General features: G+C 54.5%; 1 protein-coding gene across 7 annotated transcripts in view; it reads left to right on the top strand.

Moving 5' to 3' along the window:
- The first annotated feature begins 2,011 nt into the window (after positions 1-2,011).
- The window catches only part of PRRC2B (proline rich coiled-coil 2B), a 46,109-nt gene continuing 25,377 nt past the window's right edge, over positions 2,012-22,743 (top strand). For 4 of the 7 annotated variants that reach the window (XM_068155978.1, XM_068155976.1, XM_068155977.1 and 1 more), the window contains exons 1-11: positions 2,012-2,207; positions 14,918-15,081; positions 16,001-16,178; positions 16,401-16,503; positions 17,474-17,546; positions 18,870-19,013; positions 19,643-19,884; positions 20,729-20,850; positions 21,266-21,408; positions 21,990-22,080; positions 22,499-22,691. In XM_068155978.1, coding sequence (XP_068012079.1) covers positions 14,967-15,081; positions 16,001-16,178; positions 16,401-16,503; positions 17,474-17,546; positions 18,870-19,013; positions 19,643-19,884; positions 20,729-20,850; positions 21,266-21,408; positions 21,990-22,080; positions 22,499-22,691 — 1,404 coding nt within the window. In that variant the 5' untranslated portion in view covers positions 2,012-2,207; positions 14,918-14,966. Of the gene's footprint in view, positions 2,208-14,913; positions 15,082-16,000; positions 16,179-16,400; positions 16,504-17,473; positions 17,547-18,869; positions 19,014-19,642; positions 19,885-20,728; positions 20,851-21,265; positions 21,409-21,989; positions 22,081-22,498; positions 22,692-22,743 lie in introns of all 7 variants that reach the window. The other 3 variants (XM_068155975.1, XM_068155974.1, XM_068155973.1) reach the window with 3 other exon arrangements.

The raw sequence follows: 22,743 nt of genomic DNA, 5'->3' as shown, positions 1-22,743 counted from the left end.
TCTGATCTCCAAGACAGGTTGCATTAGTTTTTTTACTCTAATTGTTGCATCTACTCCCTTGGCCTTGGATTGTTGCCTTGGAGATGCAGGAGGAACCTTCAGAGAAGTGCTTATTACAGCAGCAGGTGTGCAGAGTGCTGACCTGGGCAGGCCTCTCTGAGTCACCTCCTGATGGTTTGGGCTGTAGGTGGCTGCATGAGTCACTGAAATGGAGGGTACCCCACACTGCCCATCTCCTGGAGGGCAACAGCAAAGCCTTTGGGTGCTGTAACAGCATGCAGCACAAGATGGTTCACTCTCCTCTTCCTCTGCAGATGACATGGAGCAGCTTGGTGCTGCAGAGTAGGGTGGCTGAGCATGAAGGGCAGCAGCCCAAAGCAAGGGCACTCTGGAAATCTGGCTGGGCTGTAGCTCCTCTCAGGGAGGACAGTGAGGTGTGTAAGGGCAGGAAGAAAGCTAGCAGAGCTCTGTGTGTGCAGGTGTGGACTTGTCTGACTGGTGGAGAAAGAAAATGCCAGCACCAGAATAATGCTCCAGCTGCCTGGTGAGTCGGTGTGGGTAGGAGTTTGCCAGCCTCAGGTAGGAGGCTGAGCTCCTCCAGGAGAGAGGCTACAAGCAGAGAAGTGGAGGGCATTGGCCTGCTGTCTCTAGACAGAAAAAAACCATGCTGCAGGAAAGATGAGGCACCAAAGGGGCAGGAGTGGAGGTTAATACTTTGACATCCAGGAAAGGAGGGGATCTGAGAAGCAGGTGATGGCTTTCAGCAGCGCTGGTGTGGCTCTTGGTAGCTCGGTGCCTGGCAAATTTGACAGCAGTACAGATGAACTGCAGGAACATCACATATGGTCCAGAAAGCTGTTCATGCATTTCCCCCCTCTGCATTACTCTTGCTGCGTGTTGGAGATCTCTCATGAGCAGTGATCCTGGCTTCATGCTGTGCCTGTAACCCGGGGAGAGGTGGGGACTGTTCCTCCTGAGGTGTTCCCTGCACCGGGGAGATGCGCTGCGAAATCCCTCTGAAGCCACTTTCCCTTCACGGGCAAGGAGAGGCAGGGTGACAGTACATGACTGGTGACCCATTCCACTGCAAAATGTCACACTGAGAGAAACCAGTGAGTGTTTGCTATGGGGAAGCAGAATTCAAGGCAGGCTGCCCTGCCCCTGCGTGCAAGGAGGCCACATCCTCTGGGCTGCCAGAATCCCCCAGCAGAGGAGCTGCACTTCACAGCAACTTCTGCAGCAGGATCTCTCATGTCAGTTTCAGCCCAGGAAGGCTCTGCAGCAGGCTGAGGCGAAGCCCGTTTTGCTTGGTGAGGTTCCTTGTGTTTCATGTCTAGGTAGAGTTTTTCTGGGGACAAAGGTGTCTGCCTTGCTCTGGTGCCCTCATTTCCATCATGATTAATGAAAGAAAATAAAATTTAAAGGTGTTTTGGGACTGAATTCCTTCCAAGGGGCAGCAGCTCTTCCGGGCTTGCATTGAACCAGGGACGAGCAGCAGGCTGGCTGCCATCGTTCTCCGGCTGGATCTCCTGACCCCCATCGCTGCCCTGCTGCCCTCGCTGGGGTCACCACGGCAAGAAGGCACAAACAGGAGGGAAAAGCCCCTTGGTGTCCTCCCTGGTGTGAGCTATGGGAGTGGGGAGCCTGTAGGGGGACGAACCTCATCACGTGGATGAGCTCAGAGCCTCCTTCAGCAGCACCTCGGGGGCTTGACAGGGGTCGGGGTGTGTTTGACGGCTTCGTAGCCCCCTTGCCCTCCACCTGCCTTCGTGAGGGGCTGGGAGCTCCGCCAGGACTCAGCGCTTTGGGGCTGGCTAGGTCTGTGTGGGTGCAGAGAGGTGCCGCAGCCGCCATCTCCGCGGCTCTGCCCCTGTCGCCCTGCTTCGCCCCTCCGCACCCCCTCTGCGTCTCCCTCCTCCATCTTGGGCCGCCCCTGCGGCGCCGGCGGGGCCCTGCAGGCGGCGCTGTGCGGAGGGCGGCCGCGCGGGATTGACAGGCCGGGCCGGGGGAGGAGGAGGAGGCAGCGGCAGCGAGAACCCGGATCGCCCCGCAGCCCGCCGCCGCCGCCGCGCAATCCGCCGCCATCCGCCGCGCCCCGCGCTCATCGCCCCTCCGCAACCGGCTTCCCAGGCACTCCCGGCTCCCCACCACCACCACAGGTGGGTATCGGGGGCCGGCGGCGGCGGCGGCCGCGGATATTTGGGGCGGTGAGTGGGGCCGGGGGGGAGGAGGAGGAGGAAGGGGAGGGAGAGGGAAGGTGGGACGAAGCAGCGCTAAAATGGAGCCGGAGCCAACGGCTGCGGCACCCCGCGGCCAGCCGGCTCGGCTCGGCCCGGCCCGGCCCGGGCGGGTCCCCCGGGGCAGGGACCTGGCGGCGGTGGGGGCGACCCCTCACCTCGGGCCTGTGTTTATCGTGCGACCCCAGTCCCCCCCCAGCACACCCCCCGCACGGGGGTGAGGGCGCCAGCGGCAGCCGTGGGGCCCGGTCGGGGCGGCCCCGGCCCCGTCTCCGGTGAGGGCCGCGGTGAGGCCCGGGGCGGGGGGGATCGCCCGTTCTCGGGGCGCGTTGCCCAGGCTGCTGCCCCGGGCCCCGCGGGCTGCGGCTGTCCCCGTGCGCGGCGGGGCTGCGCTCCCCTGCTGCCGCCGCCCCGCTCCCCGGCGGGGTGCAGCGGGGCGCCGGGGGGGTCCCCGCCGCAGAGGCAGGTTGTTTTTCCTCCCCGTCTGGAGCGTGACACAAAGATATTTTGGTCGCGCCGTGTGTGTGTGTCTCAGCAGAACACGGGGGGTGTGTGTGGGGGGTGGCATCCAGCAGGCTCGGCCGGGTTGTTATTGTGCGGGAGCCCACAAAGGGCTGGCCGGGGCCGGGCGCTCGGCTGCGGCTCGGGGGCGGGGGGGCGTGCGGGGCAGCTGCCGGAGCCCGCATGCAGCCCGTGCCTGCTTCGGTGCTGGGCGAGCCTGTGCGGTAGGTCGGAAAAGATGGGTTTAGTGGGTTTGAAAAGGGAGTTTTTCGTCTCGGGAGTGGGAGCAGATGTGCTGCGAAGCTGGGGGAAACCCCACTGCGGGTCTCGGGGACACATGTGCTGTGCGGCGGGGGTGGTTTGTTTAGCGGCGCTGGTTGGGAGCGAGGAGGGGATTTTTCGTTCGGCTGGTTCCAAACAACAGCTCCCCCTCCTCCCCCCCTGCCACCCCTCCAGATCCCCAGAGTCGGAGCTGGTGAAAGAGGTTTGAACGAGCTGGGAGTTGTGGGTTTTGTCAGCGAAGTTGTTTTGTTTTGTTTCTGCCTCCCGAACGTGCCAAGGGCGAGATACTCCTTTGAGTATCAACTCCTCAAATATTTGTATATTGATGTTGCTGGTGTTCCGGGTGATAAGATACAATAAACATCAACCTTTAGGACTCGAATAATTGTGTTCGGAGCAGGTGTGAGGTGTAAGCACACAGCAGTGTCTACGTCGTCTGCTCTGGCCTGCTTGTGGGGAGGGCATCCTGCCCCTTCCAGGGCTGAAGCAAGGCTCAGAGTGGAAGTTTTGTTTGCATTAAGCCTTGTCTTGCAGGTGCACATGGGGCCTCCCCTGGGATGAGCCCTTTCCTGATGTATAAATAGCTGCTCCCTGCCTTGGAGAGCCCAAGTTTGGGGACTTGGCTCCTAAGGAGCAGCTTTTCAGCTATAAACTGGCACAGGTGTTACTTCTGGACCAGCTTTTTCCACCTTTGCTTGGCACTGAGCTAGTTACACCCCAGTGTCCTAAAGGCTCTTTCTGTGGACCAGTGGACTGGGGAATAGTCTCCTGGAAGAGATGAGGAAGAGGGAGAACTGCGTTCTGAAGGTGGAATTTAAGGAGAGGATGGAAAGGCAAATGGTTTGGGCATGATTCCTGTCTGGAAAGTTGAAATATCTGCCTGCATTTTCACTCCATTTGAGGTGTTGTTGGTGTGCCTGGGGTTTAGCAGGAGCACATCTGAGATCTGTGTGGGCTCAAGGGCTGCACCTTTCAGGACCTGCAGCCCAAGAGGTGCTTCTTCCCAGGTGGGAGAATCTCATTTGGGCTGTGATAGAGAAGACCTTTCCCATATCACCTCTCTGAGATGATCTCATCTTTCTTTCTTTCTTTCTTTTATTTTCCTCACAACAACAACAACAAAAAGTTCCAATTAAAAATCAGCCAAATCCTGGCTGAGATTTCTGGTTTGTTGTTTTTGGGCTGGGTGTTGGGGTTGGGTTTTTCTCTGTGCTGTTGCTAAATGACACGTTCCCTGCAGCCAGTGTGAGCACATCTGCTGTTAGCTGGGGCTTTGGGTTTGTGCCTAATTTGATAGCTACGTTGAATCGAAGTTGGTTCCTTCATTTGTTTGTCTGGTGTGCTCTGCTGCACGGCTGGAGCACACCAACTGTCACGCCTTCTAGGAGGCTTTCTGCAGTCTTCACTAAGAAAAAACGTTTCTAGGTGGCTGGAGCAGATAGCTCTCCTTAAAATAAAGGAGTAAATCATGAGCTTTGCAGAGAGGTTTCCAAAGCTGTCATTACACAGGGCCCTGGTGCCTTGCTTTCCCTAGAGAGTTTTTATGTGGGCTCACAGTGCATCTTGGGATGACCTGGGAGCTTTTTTCTCACTGTGTGGGCATGGGAGCTGAGAAGTGAAACTTGGCCAAGTGGCTGCAGCTGGGAAAGTAAGTCAATAATCCATACAAATGCTGGGAAGGAGGTGCAGGATTTCAGAGTGTTTTAGTCTTAATAAATGTGAGTAATGTTCCTGAAGAATTTTTATGAACATGATTTCACTTTACAGTGACATTGTAACAAAGCCTTTTATTAAAGCTTGGTGCAAAACCCAGCTTCAAAGGCTCATTTCCTTGAGCCTTCTAAAAGTAGGGGTGGCAGCAGAGTCTGTGTTTGCCTTATGCCTGACACAGCATGCCCTGGTACCCGAGTGAGTGGTGCTGTGAAGGCAGACAGCCCTCAGCCCTGGTGTGTGTGCCACTGATGCTCTTGGGTTCCTGTACCACATCCCTCTCCTCCTGCAGCTATCCCATCTGAGGTGCAGCTGGGAAAAATCAGGGCTGTGGTGCTGTACCAGCCTTCTGCAACAGTCTGGTAGATGATCCATGACAGTGTTACCTGCCTGAGGTTCCAACGTGTTGGTTCCTCAAGGCATTTGTTGTAAGTGCAGGTGCTGAAGGATGAGCTGGGCTGGCTTTTAAGTGCTGCTGCACAGGAAGTAGCAGTAAGCCATTTTCTTTCTCCTTTTGTGATGGTAATCTGTCCAAAGAGGCTTGACTGTAGTGGCATTCCCACTCGTGTGTTTCCTTGTAGGAACAGCAGCAATATGCACGGGAGGAGCTTAGTGAGTACAGGCTGGTAGCTTTAAGAGGGGGAGGGAAGGAGAGGGTTCAGCCAAGGGCTGGACCCTTCTGGTCACCCCTCCTCCTCTCTTCTGTATTTCTCACTCTGCAGCCTGGCAGTGAGTGTTTTGTCTGGGTATCAGACCTTGCTCTTCAGCTGATCGTGCTGTCTAAGTGGGTTCAGTTTTTCATGTGGCACTGACTCATTCTCCTAATAGGTCAATAATTTCACAGCTCCTTATCAGTAGGTTGGCATTTTGCACAGGAGAAATAGAAGGGTGAATCTGTCAGGGAGCAGAGCAGGAGGTCAAAGCACGGTGAGCAGGTGAAGGCTGGGCAGGTACAGCTCTCCTAACTGCTGAAGTTAGGTGGTGTTGATATGGAAGTCACAACAGGGTGCTCCTGGAAAGCACCTTCTGAGGGGGATTTTGGAGATAGGTGCCAGCCCCATCTGGTTTGGTTAAAGAGGGGGAAAAAGGCTAAAGCAGGAGGTTGCAGTATGGTCTTCACTGTGGTGTAGCTGGGGCTTGCTGTCAGTTGGTGTCTTGTAGTGGTGTGCAGGACGTTCTCTGTGCTTGTGCTTCCTTTGCAGAAGTGACTGACAGCTTGGAGCTTAGGAGCCATTGATTCTGGAGCAAAACTCTTCAGGTCTGTGGAGCTGTAAATCCTGCTCTCTTCTTGATCTGGGAGCATTGGGACCATAATAGAGGTGAACTGGAGGCTGGTCCCTCAGCCCTGGGGTGTTCCTTGTTTAGCTGTGAAGCTGCTTGGCTTGCAGGGATGTGGGATCTGTCAGGACAGAAGGTGGTCCTGAGATGTTAAAAAGTGTGTGTGCATTTTTGCAGGGGTCCTTGTGCTTAGGGCCAAAATGCAGTGTTGGGAGTTTGGTTCTGAGGTGCTGGTGGACCAGAAGGGACAGAGGAACTGCCTGTCACATCTTCAGGAGACTGTGGGTATTGATTTGTGGAGGGGTGGTGAAAACAATTGTCACTTTAGTGAAAGGGAAGAGATCTGAAACATGCAGAAGTGGAAGAGGAGGTGAAGGTGAGCAAAGAAATACAGGAGTAATACCAGGAAGACAGTGGGGGCTGGCTAACAGCACCCTGAGATCTGACCAAGAGGACTGCTCTGATCTGGAGTACTTCACAAGTCCACAGGGCTTCAGGTTGGGAGCATAGTATCATAGTGTAGTGTCAGTCAGGCTTGGAAGTTCCAACCCCCCTGCCATGGGCAGGGACACCCCATCCTCAGGAGCCTTTGGATTTCAGGTGAGCAGCACTTCAAAGGGGTCAACTGTGGAGCACTTAGCACCTCGATGGAAGAGGTTTGGTGCAGGAATCCTTCAGGGGTAGCTGCTGAGGCAGTTTAGACAATGTGTAGTGATGGTGCTGCAAGGAATGAATAGGGCTGGGTTTGAAGAGCTTGCATTGGGACTTTGCCTCCCCCAGGCACTTCTTGTGTGGGAATGCAGTGATTTTTTTGGAAGTGTTCTGCAGTGGGGTAGGTTCTTGAGCTCTTCCTACCTGTATGTGGGCTGGGAGCCAGCACAAAAGCCTCGAGTGCTCTTGTTCAGAGTGTGGAGTGGGCTGCGAAGCAGGCAGGGGAGTGAGTGGAGACATGCTCAAGAAGCACTTCTTCGTGGCTGCACTAGTATGGAGTATGGGTTTCCCTCTCTTCTGACAGAACCAAAGGGTCAAACTCCCACCTAGCAGTTAACCCTCCCAGGCCCCCATGGAGGAGCAGGTTCACGAGATCTGGGTGGTGGGGTGGTGTCAGAACTCTGCGCCTGAGCACGGCGGTGCCGTTAGCAGTGCCTGTGCTCTGTTGCAGTGAGAGCTGGGTATGGGGTGGATCATTTGGGAGGTGTTGGCAGTGTTCCCTACCCCAGCATGCAGAGCTGCTTCCCCAGACCTGCTCTGGAGCAGGGCTTTGTGCTGCTGCTGGCCCCGCTGTGGTGGGAAGACAGTGGGATTCTGAGGGGTGGGTTCCAGCCCCACAACGTGGGAGCTGAAAGGTCTCTTCTTGCTTTGCTGCTCAGCTCAGCAGCAGAGTTCTGTGGTGTCATTTTCCTATCTGGAAAGTGGAAGAGGTGAGGCTCCCACACCTTGTCAGCTGTGCCCTGCAAATATCTATGCAAATTCAAGCATCTGTGAAATGTTTTCACTTCCTGTCTGGCTCGGCACAGTCCAGATGTCCAGTGCACAGTCCAAGCTGCTTAGCTCTCCAGCAAAGCCACAGCTACCTAAAGATACCTAAAGCTGCTTTCTTCAGAGGACTGCCCTGCTCTGCATGCAAAGTGCTCTCTTCCCAGCCTGTGCCGGTGTCCTTTCCCCATCGGGTTCCTGTTGGCTTCCTCGGCGCTCGTTGGTAGGCGAAATGGCTCCTGTGGAGAGCCTTCCCCTCGGAGGAGCTGCTGTGCAGTGCTGCATTGCCCTGGTGCTCTTCAGACTGGGGAGCCTGGAGCTGTGCTTCTTGGAAGCTCCAGCATCTGCAGTGTTTCTGAGCTGCAGGCCTGCCTGAACCGCTTGTCAGCTTATTCACGCTTTGAACCGGCTGCATGGCTCTCGATGGCTGTGAGAAGTGGGAGATACCTGCTGGAGAGAGACCTGCTCAGCTCGTGCCAGGGCAGCTTTGTACCCTGCAGAGCGGCTGCTGGCCTGGCTGGCTCTGGAGGGGCCTGCCAGAGGAGCTGCTCTCAGCATTTTGGGGAGAAGCTGGACTCCAGGGATCTGCTTGGTGGGGGTGGACAAGAACCCTTCCTTGTGTGTGCAGTAAGGGACTGGCAGTGACTGCCTGCTGGTTACTGTCACACAGTCCCAGGGTAGGGGGTACTGGAAGGGACCTCTTGGAGATCATCTAGTCCATCCCCACTGCTAAAGCAGGGTCACCCAGAACAGGTTGCTCAGAATTTCATGCAGGTGGGTTTGGAATCTCCTCAGAGCAAGAGACTCCACCACCTCCCTGGGCAGCCTGCTCCCTTGGGTGTTATCTCTAATCTTTCTCATCATAAAGAGAACCTTCTTTATGCGTAACCTGGGTGGGAGCTGGGGTGCTGAGCAGCCAGCCTGGGAGTGGAGGGGTGTTAGCAAAGCCCAGAGCAGGTAGTGAGGCTCATCAGCCCAGGGTAAACACCCACCTGCCCATTCCAGTGTGAGCCTGAGACTGCAGAGGGAACAGAACTGCTTATTCCAACAGCTGGTGGCATTTGTGTGGAAAGAGCTCTGTCTGTTCCTGGAAAAAAGAACTGTTAACCCTAAAGGCTGCCAGCTTTGCTCTGATGTCATCTCTTGGAGCTGTGACATCTCTGATTTCCTCTCTGCTTGTTTGCTATAAAAGCTGTGGGTTCCTCTGGAGCAGTGGGCAGGATTTGGTCCATTTTCTGTGCCAGCAGATGCAGCACTGCCTCTGGAAGAGGTTGTTCAGACGTGTCAGGAGCTGCTGCAGTGCATTCCCTCCTCCTGTGTCTTCTGTGCAGCTGGGTCTGTGTTCAAGGGCTGCCTTTTCTCTGGGGGCCTTGGCAGTGCAGATTGGTGTGGCTGGGGCAGAAACCTGAGCTCTGGCACCTCTGACACTGCCCACAGTGTCCCTTAGGCATAGTGTTTCTCTTTGGTTACCCAGCCTGTGAAACAGGGCTGGTAGTTCTGACCCTGTTACCTCTCAGGAGATCCCTACCAGCTCTTTGCAGTCTTCTTTTTGTTGCTTGGATACCTCTGTGCCCAGTTTTACCTTGCAGTTCAGCTGGATGTTGCCAGGAGCTTTCTGAACAGGTCTTGCCAACAGAGCAGTAATGCCAGGGATTTCTTTTGTGTTTGGATTGAAATTGCCTGCCTGTGATCAGCCTCCTTGCTTGGGCACTGAGGGAACAGGCTGTTGTATCTTCATCTGCATCCTCCCTTACTGGAGGTCAGAGCTCCTTTCCAGGCTGTGTCTGTCCAGCCCCTGCAGGACCACAGAACTCAGCAATGCCTTTGTGTAACTATGGTGGAGCTCTTCTCCAGTTTGCTTTCTCTCTTCTGCAGTGTTACAAATCCACTCTTCCTGGCTGCCTTTCTCTGCCTGCCTTCCCAGCACTAGGAAGGCTGTTCAGCAGGGGTGAGGCCTCTCTGTGTTACAGGCCAGAGGTGAGATGGTGAAGATGCAGAGCTGTGCAGTGCTCTGGTGGCAGTAGTGCTGATTCCCAGCCTGTTGGAACGTTTCTGAGAGAGGGCAGCAGGTGAGCTTGGTGCAGAGAGCAGGGAAAATGAGGTCACATCATCTTGAGGGACTTGCCTTTTCTGACCTCCCTCTTGTCATGCCTTATCTCTGCTGCCTCTAGAGCTCCACACCAGAGTCAGTGACAGGTGATGCTCTCCAGAAGGCTCTGCCTCTCCTCTTCATGGTCCTGCATGACTCCAGTGCAAGGTGGCTTGGCTTAGAGAGGCCTGATGGTGGGGCTGGCCAGCAGGCAAGTCTCCTGGCAGACAGCCTCCAGCAGGGTTGCTCAGCTACCAGCACACCTCTGCAGTCAGTCGTGGCAGATGTGATCCTGGTCTCCCATTCCCTGTTTTCACAAGGAGACAAGATCCATGGGAGGTGCAGAGGTAACAGAACTGGTGCTGCCAAGTGCAGCTCTTAGCTAAGCAAGGAGAGCCCTTGGCTATGGAGCATGTCTTGTCTTCACCCTTCCTCATCTGGCAGGATCTGGGGCCACATGCAGGACCTCAGCAGGTCCTTTCTCAGGTGCACCAACAAATCTCTTGGCATCTCCCTCTGACAACAGTGCAGTAGAAGGGCAGCAAGTGGCTTCTCGTGGCCTGGACTCCTGCTGCAAGCTGTGCAGGCACAGCTCTTCTGCATTCATCCTCTTGACTTCCTGCTTGGATGCTGATGCTCTCCTGTTGCTCCTGAATGCTCATCTGGTCCCTTGCCTGCTAGGCTGATCCCTGCCTGGGCCCTGGCGGGGTTCTGGAGGGATATGCATGGATCTGGCTCCAAGCCCCCATGGCAGCTGGGCACAGTGTTCCAGCAAAGCTCTTCCAAGGGCAGCCAGCGGTGTCTCTCATCGCTGAGGCAGGTGGTGGCTGTTTCACAACTAGGTGATTCTTGGTGGGACACGTTCCAGGAGCAGTGTTATCTCCCTGTTGACAGATGTTTAGCTATGAGAAGTACCAGCAGAATTGACTGTGTGTATTTAAAGCAGAGTCAACATCACTAATCTTCTGTGAGACAATGCCATGGTTCTTCAGAGGTTTCACATTACCGGCAGCGAGCACAGCAGATTCCAGCCCAGCCTCAGAGACTGCTTGTATCTGAGAGCTCAGCTCTTGCAGCCAGGGAGGTGCTGAACAACCTGTACAGGACTGCAGGTCAGGAATCTCCCTGCTTCTGCAGAAAAGCCTCTTCCCTCCTAATCTCCATCCTGTTGCTTCCATTTGTGTTTGGCCGCTGCCGGGGGGCGAGGAAAGGTCTGCAGTGGTCTTGGGCCCTCAGCCCAGGCGATTGTGCTCAGCGGGGTGCGAGTGGCTGCAGCGATTTCCTCCTCTGTGGGTTAGCTTCCATACATCTGTTTGCCCTGGGAAATGAAGGCTGGCTACCTTCCAGCTCCATCAAAGTCTGGTGAGTAAAACACCAGCCCCCTTCCTACATGGATTTACAGAGGGCTTTGCAGACAATCCCCTTTATCAGGAGCCTCTCTCCCTTTGGCTGCGGTTTCAGCTTGGGGGTTTCTAGTTAAACAGTGCCAGTAGCTTCAGGTGTTCATGTGGCTCTGGGTGCAGGACAGGCTCCCTGCTTGGTGGATCCCTGCTGTAGCTCAAGGCCTTGCATGCTCTGGCACTTAAACTTGTCGCTGTTGCTCCCTGGATCGGAATGTGTCCCTTTCAAATGCAGTTGCCTGGGGGTAGAGCTCCCCATCAACTCCAGGGCACCATGCTGTGAGCATGAAGACTCCGGGATAGCAGAGCTCTGCCCAGGAAGTGGTTCTGGTGCAGTTGGTTTCTGATGTCACTAGTTAGGCTGCAGAATTTCCAGAGCCCTCTGAGACTTGGTCTTTTCCACTCCAGTGCTGTCCCTGGATATCACAGAGTTGTAGAATGGTTTGGGTCGGAAGAGACCTCCCAGATCATCTACTTCCAACCCCCCTGTCATGGGCAGGGACATCTCTGGCTAGAGCAGGTTATCACAGGAGGTGTTGCATGTGCTGAGAACAGAAAGAGCTAAGCTCAATGCTACACCTGATGGTGAACCTTCTATCCAGACACCTCTGTGAAGCCAGAGGGTTGGGACTGGCTGATCCTTAAGGTCTCTTCCAACCCAAAGTATTCTAGGACTCTGTGTGATGGGGAAAACAGCCCAGTGTTGTGAGAGCCTTGGGAGCCTCTGTGGCCTCTCAGAGATGCTGTGGGTGATCTGGGTGCTGAGGGATCTCTGTGGCCAGTAACACTCAGGGACCAATTCGGATCTGCAGCTGGCTGCTGTCAGGAGAGACAGGCAGCGAGGCCCTGCCTTGGGACAGCTCTGGCTTGGCTCAGCAGCCTCTGCACAGTGACCCTGTGGGAATTGCCTCACCTCTCCATGGACTTGTTTTCCCTTTTGGAGCACACACAGCACGCAAACAAAGCTGTGTTTCACCTTCTCAGCTTCCAAGTGGGGAAGGAGTTCAAAGGCAAACTGCATTTATGCAGACAGCAGTGGTGGCTGTCCCAGAGAGTATGGCAAGGGGCTGGAGCCCGGCCTGTGCCCAGCTCCTCTGCCCTGAAGTGGTTGTTTATTCCTCCTGCATCCTTGTAATGATCTAAGATGTAATCAAGAGGCAGCTGAGACCCAGTTACATAACTGCTTGTCAGGGTTTCTCGTTGGCAGCATCGCCCTGTGTGCTGTTTGCATGCTGCCTTTGAGGAACTTGGGGATTTTCTCTTGCCTCCTGAGCCTGCTGTGCCAGGTTGCTTTGCTTGGGCATTTTTTGGTGGTTGGTTTTTGTTTGTTGTTGTTTTAGTTGGTTGGGGTTTTGCTTTGGTTTTGGTTTTTCCTAATGCCTTCTAATTCTGTCTCGTTGGACTGTTCTAAACCTCAAAGTGGATTGTATTGCTTGGGACTTTGTGAGGCTGGTAGTGGACTGGCATGGTCAGGATTGACCCTGGGCCAGGCTCTCTCTGCAAGGCTCCAGGTACCTCTTCAGAGCAGGTGACTGCTCTCTCTCCAGGGCAGCTGAGGGCTGGCATGCAGCTCCCTCTGCTCTTTGCTCTGGTCCAGGGCTCCCCACAACTCTGCCAGTTCAAACAGGACATTGTTCTCTCAGCCTGGCTTCTGCTTTCCTGCCAAGGCTCTGCTAATGAGGGTTTTTTTCTTCTCTCTATCTCTTTTATGTTTGCCCTAGTAATAAAATGCAGGGAAATGGACAAGCATGGAGGCAACTGTTTTCTTTGGCACGTGGTGGCCATCTGAGCAAAGACTGAGCCAGACTGGGGGCAAAGAACTGTTTGCTTCTCTGCAGGAAAAGGCTCCTCAAGAATGCCAGGCAGCCCTGTGGCCTCCTCCAGCCTTCCTGCTGCAGCCCCACCTGATGGCCCAGCAGTGGTGGCTGCAAGGGGCTTCTTGTCAAACCTGGGCTTCCTCCTGAGCATCCCAAGGATGCTGTTGCTGAGTGACAGAAAATGCTTTTCTTCCTCTGCCCCTGACCCTCACTGCCTAGCACACACAGTCCTCAGCCTCTTGCTCCTGCCAGCCCTGGTGCAAACCCTACCACCCAAGAGCTCACTGCATGGTACCAGGTGTGTTGGTCAGAGTCTTACCCCCCTGGCAGTAGCCTTCAGCTGGGTTTTGCTCAGCCAGTTGCAGATGGCAGGACACTCTCAAACTGGCTGTGTCCAAGGTGTGGTGTGTCCAAAATGAAGCACATGATGTGTGATGGACTAATCCTCTTACCTGGAGATCATCATGTCTGATAAGGCACTGCTGGAAGGGAGAAGAGCCTCTGCTCAGAGCTTATTTCTTTCAGGCAGAGTGAAGTGATTTCTGAGTGCCTTTGAAACGTGCTGGATGCATTTCAGGAAGGGTGAAGGGTGGGAAGGTCCAATTTATACAGCATTTTGTTACTCCAGCATAGTTGCCACCCTAAGACAGGACCTAGCAGATGGTGTAATAATTCTGCCAGCAGTTTTAGGCTTGGAGTGGAGGCTTTGCAACAAGAGATCTGGAAATCTAAATTCCATGTGAAAAGGTTAGGTTAAGCTCTTAGATTTGAGAACATTTAGAACAGAGAGTTGTGCTTGAAGAAGGGAAAGGTCTCTTGGAAAGAAGCAAAGTTTATTTCCTGACTTAGAGGCTGACCTGCAGTCTGTGCATTCCCCCAGTTTCAGGCCTGTCCTGGGCTCCAGGAGCCAAAATGTGCCAGTAAAGAAGGTTGTTCATCACAGCAAGTCGTGCCAGCAAAGATCAGGGTGAGCAATTAGCAAAGCAGAGCCATTGTGAAGAGTGTTCATAGCTAGAAATGGTCTGGAGGGTGCCAGACCTGCAATCCTTCTTCATAAAGTGTTTTCAGGGTTGACAGCAGAGCTGCTGAACCCACAGGAGCCTGAACCTATTTGACTGGAGCAGCTTAGCTGGACTCCCTACCTCCCTCTGGCCAGCAGATGGGAACAGGAAATGCAGAGAAAGAATTCTGTTGCCTTCAGGTGATGCTTTCAGAGCATTAATTGCTGCTGCATTAGCTGTCATTAAGTGTGGCCAGTGTGGCACCACAATCCAAACCATCACAAACCTGGCTTGCAGTGCAGCAGGGAGGATCCCAGGGAGGATCCCAGCAGGGTATAAGATGCACTGCTTGTGTTTAGAACCCCTTCTGCATAGCTGCTCATTGTTGGGCTTGCTCTTTAAATCAAGGGCTGTGTGGACCACCCTCTCTCGTATTCTCATACTGCAAGAGTCATAGACTCCTTACAGTTGGGAAGGACCTCTCAGGTCATCATCTCTTTGGCACTGGGGTGGCAGGGCAGGAAGGCTGTGATGAGAAGTTCTGCAGTTCTTTTTGCTCAGCTGATGAGCCTTAAATCCCACAAGCTTCTTGTAGGCTGAGAGAGTTGGGGTGCTTCAGTTTGGAGAAGAGAAGGCTCTGAGGGGACCTTACTGTGGCCTTCCAGGATCTGAAGGGGGCTACAAGAAAGCTGGGGAGGGACTTTTGAGGGTGTCAGGGAGTGACAGGACTGGGGGGGATGGATCCATGCTAGAGGAGGGTAATTAGATTGGAGGTTAGGAAGAAGGTCTTCACCATAAGGGTGGTGAGACACTGGCACAGGTTGCTGAGAGAGGTGGTGGAAGCCCCATCCCTGGAAGCTTTTAAGGCCAGGCTGGATGTGGCTCTGATCTAGAGGAAAGCCCTGGCAGGGTGGTTGGAACCAGATGATCCTTGAGGTCCCTTCCAGCGCTGCCGCTTGTGTGACTCTTGGGACTGAAGAGGAGGGCATTAAACCCTTGTAGCTTGGTGTTTCTGCTCCCTGAGCAGCTGCAGCTCTGGCAGGTGTGTGTGTGTGTATGTTTTCACTTGTCTGTGGCTCAGTAACCCTCCTGATGGCCTTCCCCTGGCTCTCTCCTTCAAAGGCAGATCGGGAGCGGCGCAGAGCAATTTCCTTACTAGATGACATTTCATCGCAATGTCCGATCGTTTGGGGCAAATAACCAAGGGAAAGGATGGGAAAAGCAAGTACTCGACTCTCAGCCTGTTTGATAAGTATAAAGGAAAGTCAATAGAAGCTATCAGAACTACAGGTAAGGAACACCTCCAGAAGACTCCCTTTTGGTGGCTGCCAAGAGCGGTGTGGCAGAGGCGGCTGCGGTGCTCGGCCCGCTGGGCAGCATGCTCTCCGTGCTGCTCTCAGCCTGTGCTTCGTTAGGAGCTGGAGGAAAATGTCTCTGGGTCTTTGTGCTGCTGGTACTGTAGAGATGGGGAGGAGTAACAGCAAAGCAGCTGGGAGGCTGCTGGCCCTTCTATTTAGCCTGTGGCCTTACTGCAAAGCAAGCAGGCTGCAGGGCCTTGGGCTGCACCGAGAGAGGGCAGTTAAGCCGACTGAAGTGCCTTAAGTTGGTCAGACCTTGTGTGAGGAGAGAGTCGAGGGCTGAAGGCCTCTAGGGAAGAACCTGAGAACCAAAAGTAACTGGTGGGGTTAAAAACCAAAAGGGCAAAAGGTGGAAGCACTGCCTGGATTAGTTGTGGAGTTGGTGTGGGAGTAAAGAAACCAAATAAACCAAAACATCATCTGAAGTGTGACCTGCTGAGTCCATCTGGGGAACCCAGGCCTCAGGACTCCTAAACACAAGCACTAGGTTGCCAGGGTGTCTGCAGAGGCATGGGGCTGGGTGGCCTTGGCCCCAGGCTGTCAGAGGATGCTGCTGTTTCTCATGGAGAAACCCTAGAGGAGAATCTGCATGGGTGTTAAAAGACCCTGTGAGCATTTTCTGTGAAGGAGAATTCTTCCTCCTTCCCTCCTGTCGCAGGAGGCTGCGGGTGAGCCAACCGCTGCTGCAGCCAGCGGCTGCTTCGCCTGGGCCCTGTGGGCAGTGACCTGTGTGCTGGCATAGCAGTGAGTGGCTTCTGTTGGGACTGCACCCAGCCACGGCACGCTCATGGAGGTGACTTACCTAGCAGGCTGGAGCTCTCTGTGACCTGCCTTTGTTTCTCTTGCACCAGTTATTCCTAGACATGGCTTACAGAGTCTTGGGAAAGTTGCTGCTGCCCGGCGCATGCCACCCCCTGCAAACTTGCCTAGCCTGAAGTCTGAGAACAAAGGAAACGACCCCAACATCATTATAGTACCCAAGGACGGTACAGGATGGGCAAACAAGCAGGATCAGCCAGACCAAAAGAGGTTGGTAGAACCACTCCTTGCTGGCTGCTGGCAGCCAAGAGGCAGCACTTAGTCACTGCTGTGCTATGCGTCGGAGCCTGCAGTGATCGGTTCAGCGCTGCCCGTGCCAGCGTAGGTCCACGCTTAGCTTGGTCTTTCAGCAGCTGCTCTGCTGCTGGGGTAGTTTGTCTGTTTCCTTGCCCCCCTTCCCCTCTGATCTCCCCTCTGCTGTCTCTCTTGCAGTTCCAGTGCAGCGGCTGCACAGCTGCAGGAGTCGCTGCCGCAGCAGGGTTTGCAGAAATCTGTCTCCAATTTGCAGAAGCCGACACAGTCAATCAGTCAGGAGGTAGGGCTGTGACTGCCACCCTGCTCCCCCTGCCCCCACACAGCTTGAGGGGTTTCTTTAATTGCCTGCCTTGCCTTGCACAAGTTGGAGCCAGCAGCCTGCACTTCACCCAGCAGCTCCTGTATCATAATTCTTGTGGAATTGAGCATCTTGGCTCCCGAGTTCCTGTGCCCCTGGAATGCTGGGCTGCAGTTAGAATACAGTCCTGTGCACTTTACCTCTGCACCTTTCAAGTGTGTGCAGAAAAAGTCTAGCATCAGCCTAGAAGGAATTGCTGGAATGTGGGATGGCTGGTTAGCACTCTAAACTCATTTACTTTGGGTCTAATTCAAGTGTCGCTTGGTGACAGCAGATCCAGCTCTTGCTTGCCAGCCTGATGAGACTTGATAAGAAGAGATCTGGTCATGTGGGAGAAGTAGCCAGTGTCAGGACCTGAAAGTGCTACTGGCAAGTAAGAAAGCTTCCCCAGGGAGTGCAGAGGCCTGCTCCTTCTGTGCTGTGGGTTCAGCACTTTTAGCCTAAAAAAATTTCCCAGCCCTTGAGGTTCAGAGAAACCAGGGCAGGAGCTGTGCTCTGAGGAGAGGAGTGCTTGATGCTTGAGGAAGTAGGGTAGCTTCAAGCTGAGGCGTAGCATGGAGCAGGTCTGGAAGATTTAAGAGGGAGCATTTGGAAGAATGCAACAGAGCAAAGGGAAAGCTTGAATAGAGCAAGGTGAGCAAGAGGAATGGTTTGGGGAGATGGTGAAGGGGAGCCAAGTAGAGCTGAGAGGCAGGGCAGGGAAGAGGATTTTTGCTGTAGCATTGGGGTGGGCAGCAGCTAACTTTAGCCCCAGCAAGAAGAGGGAGACCTGTGGGTATCCAGTGACATCTGGATGATACAGAGCTTTGCACCATAGCAGGTGCCAGGCAGGAAATGAAGCAGTCACAAGACTTGGCTAATCTGCAGGGTTTGTGTTTTCTTTTGTTTTCAGAGTACAAATTCAGTGCCAGGTGGACCAAAGTCATGGGCACAGCTGAATGGAAAGCCAGCAGGACAAGAAGGTGGTGAGTATGACAAACAGAAATGGAGCTGAGTGTGGGCTTCTTGCAGGCAGGCATGAGGGGGGATGGACTCTTTTTCTTCCTCCCTCCCCTGGTGTGGAATGGGACACTGCTGTCTTGGTTGCAGTGCAGAGGCCATACTGTGAGTCATCCTTTTCATTTCTGTAGGCTGGAATGATGCAACAGCATCAGCTCAGGTCTGCTAGTGCAAAGCACAGCTTGGACAGAATGTGTCTCATCACCACTTCAACCAGAATGGTTCAGGCACTTAGGAAGCAGCAGGGAGTTCCAGGAGGTGAAGGTTTTGAAGGAGAAAGGAAACATTTGCCTCCTCTTAAGCATTTTCATCAGCTCAGAGCAGTGTGTAATGAAGGTGCAGAAGACAGAGCAGGAAAGGGGAGGGGTTGGTCTAGAAGAAAAGGAGGAGAGGGGACATCAGAGACTGGAAATGTGAGCATCTCCATGGCTAGTGGGGAGCTGCACCCAGTGAGGTGGTCAGAAGTGAGGCTGTAGTGATGGTGCTCAGGGGCTGTACACAGCCTTCTGTCAGGTCTTCAGTGCCCACTGCTCACCTTCTGACATGGTGACTCTGAACTGCCCCTTTGAAAAAAGCATTAGCCAAGCAAGGCCTCAAAAAAGCAATTGGTGTCTAGTGTTTAGTAGTGCAGCAATGGAACAGGTTGCCCAGGGAGGTGATTGGGGCCCCATCCCTGCAGATACTCAAGGTGAGGCTCAGCAGGGCTCTGGGCAGCCTGATCTAGTGCAGGATGTCCCTGCTGACTCTGGAGGGGGTTGGACTGGATGACCTTTGGAGATCCCTTCCAACCCAGACCATTCTGTGATCCTTGGGGTATGTCCCAGAAATCTTAACAATAGGCTTCCCTGGTAGGGTGAGATCTGAGCAGGAAATGCCAGCTCCTTGCTAAGAGGGTGCTGCCTGTGAGCCGTGGTGCAGCGCTGATGGCTCTGCCTCAGTCTCCATTTTGTACTTCACAAAAATAATTGGGAGCTGAGAAAGTTCACACTGCCTTGGTTGAACGTGAGAAGTGAGGTAGAGACCCTGAGCTCAGGGTGTGGGAGTGCTGGTGAGGATGTGTTGTGGTGGTGGTGGCAGTGTCTGAGGGCGCTGGGGATGTCAGCAGGGGTGCTGGTACAGTGCCGGTTGGGCTTGGAACGTGCTGGGGCCCCCAGGTTCGCAGGGGAACACATTTGCAGGCTGATCTCCTAAGGGAGTTGAAAGAGTGGAAAGATCTCCTCTGAGGTCTCCTAAGGGAGTTGACAGAGTGGAAGGATCTCCTCTGAGTCCCACCCTTGTTTGTCTGACAGGTTCAAGGGCCTCAAGCCGACTGTTATCCTTCTCTCCCGAGGAATTTCCGACGCTGAAAGCAGCTGGCGAGCAGGACAAGGTTGGCAAAGAAAAGGGCGCCTTAGATCCGTCGTATGGGCCAGGACCAAGCCTCCGCCCCCAGAGTAAGTGAAGGATTGGCCCCTTCTGCCTTGGCCCAGCCCAGAATCCCTTAGCCTGTGCCCTGGGAAATTCACAGGAGCATCACACTCCATCCTTGCCTTTCCCTTGATCCTTTTCTGAGCTCGCATGTCAAGCTGCTTAGCAGATGACCACAGAGTCTCGTCTAGGGCTGATGTTCTGTGGTCCAGAGCGCCAGTTGTGGACTGTCATCTGCTGCAGCACTGGATAAAAAGTGGCTGTGTGATGTTGCACAGCAGGTCCCTTCCCCCTGGGCTGGAGGAGTCACAAGTGAAATGAGTGGGTGGTGAAATGTGGCTTCTCTTGGAGTGTTTGTGCCTGATCTAATTGGCCTTAATTCTGCAGGGCAAGGGCTGGAGATGGTGAGCAGAGCTGGTTGCAATTTAGGCTTATTGATGACTAAGGACACCACTGGTGCACTTCACTTTACTTAGTGATGGCTGCTGCTGGTCTCTTAGGGGAACAAGCACATTTGGCCGTTTTGGGCTGGTTCCTGGTGTTTTTCTGCACTGAGTGTAACTGGGGCTCGAGCAGAGGGTTTGAGTTTGGAGGCTCTCTGGCAGAGCAACTGCCTGCTCTTCCCAGCGCTCACAGAGCTGTTCCTCCTTTCCAGACGTCACCAGTTGGAGGGAGGGCGGCGGGAGGAACATAACCTCTGCCACATCTCTGGCCGCCTCCCCTGCCGAGCTGGGCAGCAAGAGCTGCAGCGCCGGGGACGGGGCCCCCTCCTCGGGCGGCGCCAGCGACCCCAAGGAGCCGTCCCTGCGCCCAGCCCAGCCGGCCCGCAAAGGGGCCTCGCAGTTCATGGGCAACGTCTACCAACCTCCTACCTACCACGACATGCTGCCTGCCTTCGTAAGTTGTCCTCCTCCCTCACCTGCCTTTTACCCTGCCTGTGTGAAGCCAGCTGAGATCACCTGGGTGATTTTGCTCTGGGATCCTTCTCTTGATCTGTTTTTCATGGATGCATAGAATGCTTTAGGTTGGAAGGGACCTTGAAGATCCTCCAGTTCCAACACTCTGCTAAGGGCAGGCACACCTCCCGCTAGCCCAGGTTGCTCAAGGCCTCCTCTGACTTGGCCTTGGATGCTTCCAGGGAGGGGACATCCACAACCTCCCTGGGCAGCCTATCCCAGTGTCTCCCTGCCCTCACTCTGAAGAACTTCTTGCTAATCTCCAGTCTCGATCTCCCCTCTCCCAGCTCAAAGCCATTGCCCCTCATCCTGTCACTCCCAGCCCTGGTCAGAAGTCCCTCCCCAGCTCTCCTGGAGCCACTTCAGGTACTGGAAGGCTGCTCTAAGCTCTCCCTGGAGCCTTCTCTTCTCCAGGATGGACACCCCCAGCTCTCTCAGCCTGTCTGCACAGGGGAAGTTCCCCAGCCCTCTGATCACTTTTGTGGTCTCCTCTGGACCCATTCCAACAGTGTCATGTCCTTCTTGTGCTGGGGGCCCACTGTTGTGCATTTGCCCTTTCATGCCAGGATGGCATGGCACAGCCTTGCTCAGCCAAGGAGGAGCTGCTGCTTTCCCTCTCCTGCTGGAGGGGGTCACCAGCAGCACGTGGCCCCAGGCAGCCAGACGTGAAACGTTTGGTTTCCTTTTGTGTGGGTGCGGCCACACTGCTTGTGCTGTGACATAATGTGGGCAAGCCTGCTCTGGTGGGGAGAAAAGCCAGACTGTTCTACTCTGCCTTGTTCCAGATGTGTCCACAACAGCCAGCTGAGACCCCTGCACCCCTGGAGCGAGGCTCTTTCCCTGTTCCTCAGCTGCGGCTCGAGCCCCGGGTGCCCTTCAGACAGTACCAGATGAATGACCAGGATGGGTAAGGCTGCCGTGACCATCCCGCTCCAGGGGCAGGTTCAGGGCATGACATGAACCAGTAGCTGGGCCAGGGATCCACTTGTGTGGGTGAAGCAGTGCCATGCTCCTGCACCAGCACCACCTGAAGTATTGCAGGACTGAGAGCTGTGTGTCTGAGCAGCAGGGAAGTAGCTGTGTGAGCTCCAGGGCTGGAAGGGTTGCAGCTCTGATTGTAAGCCCTAGAGAGTGGCTACCAAGTTGACAAGAGAAAGAAACTGGATGGGGAGAGAAAGCCCCAAAAAAAAAAGCCCCAAAAAGAAAGATGGGGAGTGAGCCCTTGTGTTTTAGTGGGTGCTTGCAAAGGGCTGATTCCAGTGTTACACCCTCAGCCCTAGGTTCCTTTCTTTGCTGCTTGTCACCATTTCCCTTGCCTGCAGGAAGGAGAACAGGCTGGGCCTGGCCCGCCCAGCACGCCCGCTGCGGCAGCAGGTGGAGAGAGCTCCTCGGCCAACCATTATCAATGCAGAGAACCTGAAGGGGCTGGATGAGCTGGACACTGATGCAGATGATGGATGGGCAGGTAAAGTGCTCCCATTCTGTAGCCTCAGAGGGGTTCCTCCTCCCTGAGGTGTGGATCAGCCAGGATATTCTGGTGGCTCCATTTTGCTGCCCCAGAAGGAAGGAGGAGGGGAGCAAAGGGTGGCCTTTGGAGTTGAGAAATTGCTGTTGGTGTAAATGATGACACAATGGATCCTTCTGATCCTTCCATCACAATGTGCTCAAGGAACTGGATCTGAAGACTCCTAAATTCTGAAAACACCAAACACAGCAGGATGACAGCAGTGTGGCTGCTGGGAAGAGTTAGTCCTGCCTTTCTAGTCATGGCTTGCAGGATCCAGTTACACACACTCCAGCTTGGTGGCTGTCCCCTCTCTTGCCACCCCACATCCCCAGGGTGCTGCCCCTTTTGGGACCAGCCAGCTGTTCAGCATCTGGGGGTCCTCACCACTCCCAGCATTTCCAGTAGCTCTGGGGGACATCTAGCTTTCCAAGCAGTTGATGCCAGCCTGTGTGTTCTCTGGTGTAATGCCTGAGATTGATCAGGACAGGGGAACTGTTTCCTGCCTCTGACATATCCCTTCTGCAATCCTGCCTTTGCAGGCATTCATGATGAAGTGGATTACTCTGAGAAACTGAAGTTTAGTGAAGATGAGGAAGAGGAAGAAACTCTTAAAGATGGACGACAGAAGTGGTAAGAAGGGGCTGCAGTTACCCCTACAGCTGTTCCCATGCCAGTCCCCAGTGCCATGATCCTTTCAAAACATCTAATTGCTGAGGCACAGCGCCCCTGGCTCACACCATGACTGCTGACTCCACTGGCCACTTCTCGAGTGGGCCTCAAGGATGTGTGTGCATCTTGAAGCTGAGTGCCATGATGTGCCAGGCTTTTTTCCTCCTCTTCCTTCCTGTATCTCACCTTTCTCCTGCTGCACAGTGTAATGCTCTTAGTCCCTCTGCCCTTCAGGAGGAAAAGTGTCTTGCTTCTGGTGGGGTGTTGTGGTTCTGAGGGCTCCTTTCTGTTGCACTCAGTTGCCTTTGTCACTTGGTAAGGCTGCAAGTGCATTTTGAGGCAAGTAGCAAATGCAATACAGAGCTGGTTTATATGGCAGGAACAACTGGGACCCCAGGAGGCAGCGGCAGCTGTCTCTGAGCTCTGCAGACAGTGCAGATGTCAAACACACCCTGGAGGAAGGGAAGAATTGGAACGACTCAGCTGGCGTGGCCCGGCCCGGCCGCAAGGTGCAGGATTCACAGCAGCCTCCCAGGAAGCTGAATGGCTGGAGCTCTGCCTCTGAATACCAGGTAGGTTGGGCTCCTGCTGCTGGCTGGGACATCACTGTCCTTAAGAGACCAG

Source organism: Melanerpes formicivorus, unplaced genomic scaffold (assembly GCF_026170545.1).
Source record: "Melanerpes formicivorus ecotype bairdi unplaced genomic scaffold, bMelFor1.0.p_v2 SCAF_33, whole genome shotgun sequence".
Classification (NCBI taxonomy): Eukaryota; Metazoa; Chordata; class Aves; order Piciformes; family Picidae; genus Melanerpes; species Melanerpes formicivorus.
This window is presented reverse-complemented; position numbering and strand designations above follow the sequence as displayed.